This window comes from Orycteropus afer, unplaced genomic scaffold, assembly GCF_000298275.1.
Source record: "Orycteropus afer afer isolate SDZICR_OR568_19922 unplaced genomic scaffold, OryAfe1.0 scaffold00149, whole genome shotgun sequence".
Lineage (NCBI taxonomy): Eukaryota > Metazoa > Chordata > Mammalia > Tubulidentata > Orycteropodidae > Orycteropus > Orycteropus afer.
Genome location: NW_006921736.1, coordinates 4,008,675 through 4,011,535, shown reverse-complemented (window position 1 = coordinate 4,011,535; position 2,861 = coordinate 4,008,675). Strand labels below are relative to the sequence as shown.

Here is a 2,861-nt window from a genome sequence, read left to right as displayed (position 1 = left end):
GCTCCCGGCATTAGATTAGGCCTTGGTTTATCCTTTTGCTATCCTGGCTGATTTTTCTCTTTTCCAGTAGTTCACCTGTTAACCTCTTCCAGACCTTCAGTTGACAGTGCTTTTGTATGAGATTCATGCACTCTCCAATGTTATTTCAATAACTTAATAAAATGCTGAAATGTGTGTATACTTTTGAAATGTTTTTAGTACTTTTCGATCAGTATGTTTTGTATTACATAGTATTTTCAGATGTTTGTAAGGAAGGAAAGATGGACATATATTTTAAGATGACGAGGAGAGATAAAACATGTTAAGAGAGTCTTATTTGAAAGAGAAATGATTTTATAATTGATCAGTACTTAAGTGAATGTTTTTATATTATGGCAATTCTCAAATCCCTGTACAATTCAAAGGCTAGGGAATTAGATAACACATACTTGCATAATAACATATTATACCAAATAATGAATTCATTCAACTGCTGCTGATTTTTCCTTTTTATTTTACATGTTTATATATAAGTATCTGCCTGAGTTATTTTTCCTTATGTGAATACATCCTTTGCATTGGGAAGACCTAAAAGATAAATTTACAAGGGAAAAATAAATAAATACTGCTTACCTTCTCATATGCAATCAAATGGATTGTTCAAACATCCTGTTATTGAATTGTACAGTTCTCCTTATGAATTTTTTTTCAGTTTTCCCGTATTCATTATAAGTAAACATCAGGACTTGGATTTTCTCATCTTTATCATTCTTATAAAACTTCCTAACCTTCATAGCTAGTTACTAATTGAGAAAACAGTACTTGTTTGTTTGTTAATGGATAACTGTCATTGTACTCTGAATTAATTCTTAGTTATTTACACTGCATTTCTCTTCTCCAGCTGTTTAATTAAAACAGTAATGTTTCATTCTTCTTGATGGTTTCAACAGTATTGATTTGTTTTGCCTTATAGATCTTATTAGGAGGAGCTCTTATTTGAAGAAACTCGTAAGAAAGCATTTTAATAACAAGTTTAGGTTTTTAAGTGGTGGTTTGTTTACCAAGACAGCTGTATTTTGACTTGCTGATAACTTGTTAAGGGATGACATTGGTAAATATTATTTCACCTCTACAAGGGCTATCAATTAGGCCTTGGTTCTCATGCTTTTCCATCTTCTAGGATAAACAAGGAATTCCTTGGTGGCTTGGAATCAGTTATAAAGGAATCGGCCAGTATGATTTACAAGATAAAGTGAAGCCTCGGAAAGTAAGTATGCATACACTTTTGAGGAAAGGTTATTAACCAACGTTGAACTGCTCTCGACCTGACAATGTAAATTCAAGGAGCCCTGAGCAGTTTTGGGCAAAAAACTATTTTTTTCTTTTTTTTAATGAATCCATGGATCCAGAGGAGACTCAAATTAAGTAGAAGATAATTTTTATAACTCATTGATATGCCATTTACATAGCAGTTCCACTTCTGGTCATTTATTCTAAGGAAATAATCAAAATTATGTGCAAAGACTTAACTACAAGGATATTGATCACAGCATAGTTTACAAGTGCATTAAATTTGGTGTCTATTGTAAGATCATATAAACAATACAGTGCCACTTGTTTTATAAGTGGTGTATGTAATGTATGTGTACACTGGATGAATAGGTAGATAGACAGTTTGTAAAGACATAAGCCAAAATTTTTGCCTGCTGTTACCTCTCAGTGATACGGTTATAAGTAATCTTCTTTCTATTACTATTGTTAACTCTTTTTATTTTTGTTTCACAATTTTCTATGGTAAACATGTCTGCTTTTCATAAAGAAAAAGAAGTTACATCTGTTTATGATAAAGTCTGGATTTTCCAGATGTAAATAAGTTACATTATTTTCAATTACAACTTGATTTTTTAAGTTGTTAAAATATATATAACACAACATTTGCTAATTCAACATTTTTCAGGTATTACAAATTTGATTTTGACACTGTTCTCTTGACCCGAATTTCCATTTTGCATATATAAGAATTAATGAATCAGTATATAAGTATCATCAGGCTGCCCATAGCCTACTTAAAATTAACATTGTAACAACTTAAAGGCTTACTAATGCCACCCTTGTTTGTGCCCTCCTTTTTCCTTGCTGCCATCACTGGGAGTGAAACAATTGCCTGTAATAACAGAGTATGGTCAACCTACCTGTGTTATCACAACCCGACATCACAACCTTAAATATCCTCTGTCGCTGCCCTCTGTCTCTTGCTTTAATGTCTATTAGAAAAGCAGCCACATTCTCCATAAAGCAGCCCTTATAATTATACCACGGCACTATTCATCTTCTCAGTGTCATTCCAGCTTCAGTCATTGCTTATAATCTTCCTTTGAGTTCTGAAAATATAATTCTCCATTTTATGGTGTGAAACTGATGCAGATGAGGCAAAAGAGTTGTACAGCCCCTTTCTAATGCTGAAACTCTGCTCTCTTGAATCAGTCTAGTTAGGCATTGAGGCTTCTTAGGAGAAATTTTCAATGAAATAGTAAAACATCATTCAACACTCAACATCCATCTTGAGAAACATTAAGAAAACGTGTGCACAGTTAGAATTTTGCCTTTATAAGTTTTGTGGCTAAGATTGATTTAAATAAGGAAAACTGTTTTCATCTACAGAACTAATATGAGTATTATTGTTCCTACTTCTTCTTCTTCTTTTTTTTTTTTAATTGTGATTTGGGTGAAAATTTACAGAGTAAATTCATTTTCCATACAGCAGTTCACACACACTTCGTTTCATGACATTGACTACAATTCCCCACAGTGTAACAGCTCTCTTCCCACTTCCCCCCATAGTTATCTCTTCCCTGTGTTCTTCTGTCCTGTGCATTCCTGCC

At 33.0% G+C, this 2,861-nt stretch overlaps 1 protein-coding gene across 1 annotated transcript in view; it reads left to right on the top strand.

Annotated features, from left to right (window-relative positions):
- Positions 1-2,861, top strand: part of FRMD4B (FERM domain containing 4B) — a 294,915-nt gene that overhangs the window by 243,975 nt on the left and 48,079 nt on the right. Inside the window, 1 exon segment of the mRNA XM_007946064.2 lies at positions 1,160-1,246. Coding sequence (XP_007944255.2) covers positions 1,160-1,246 — 87 coding nt within the window.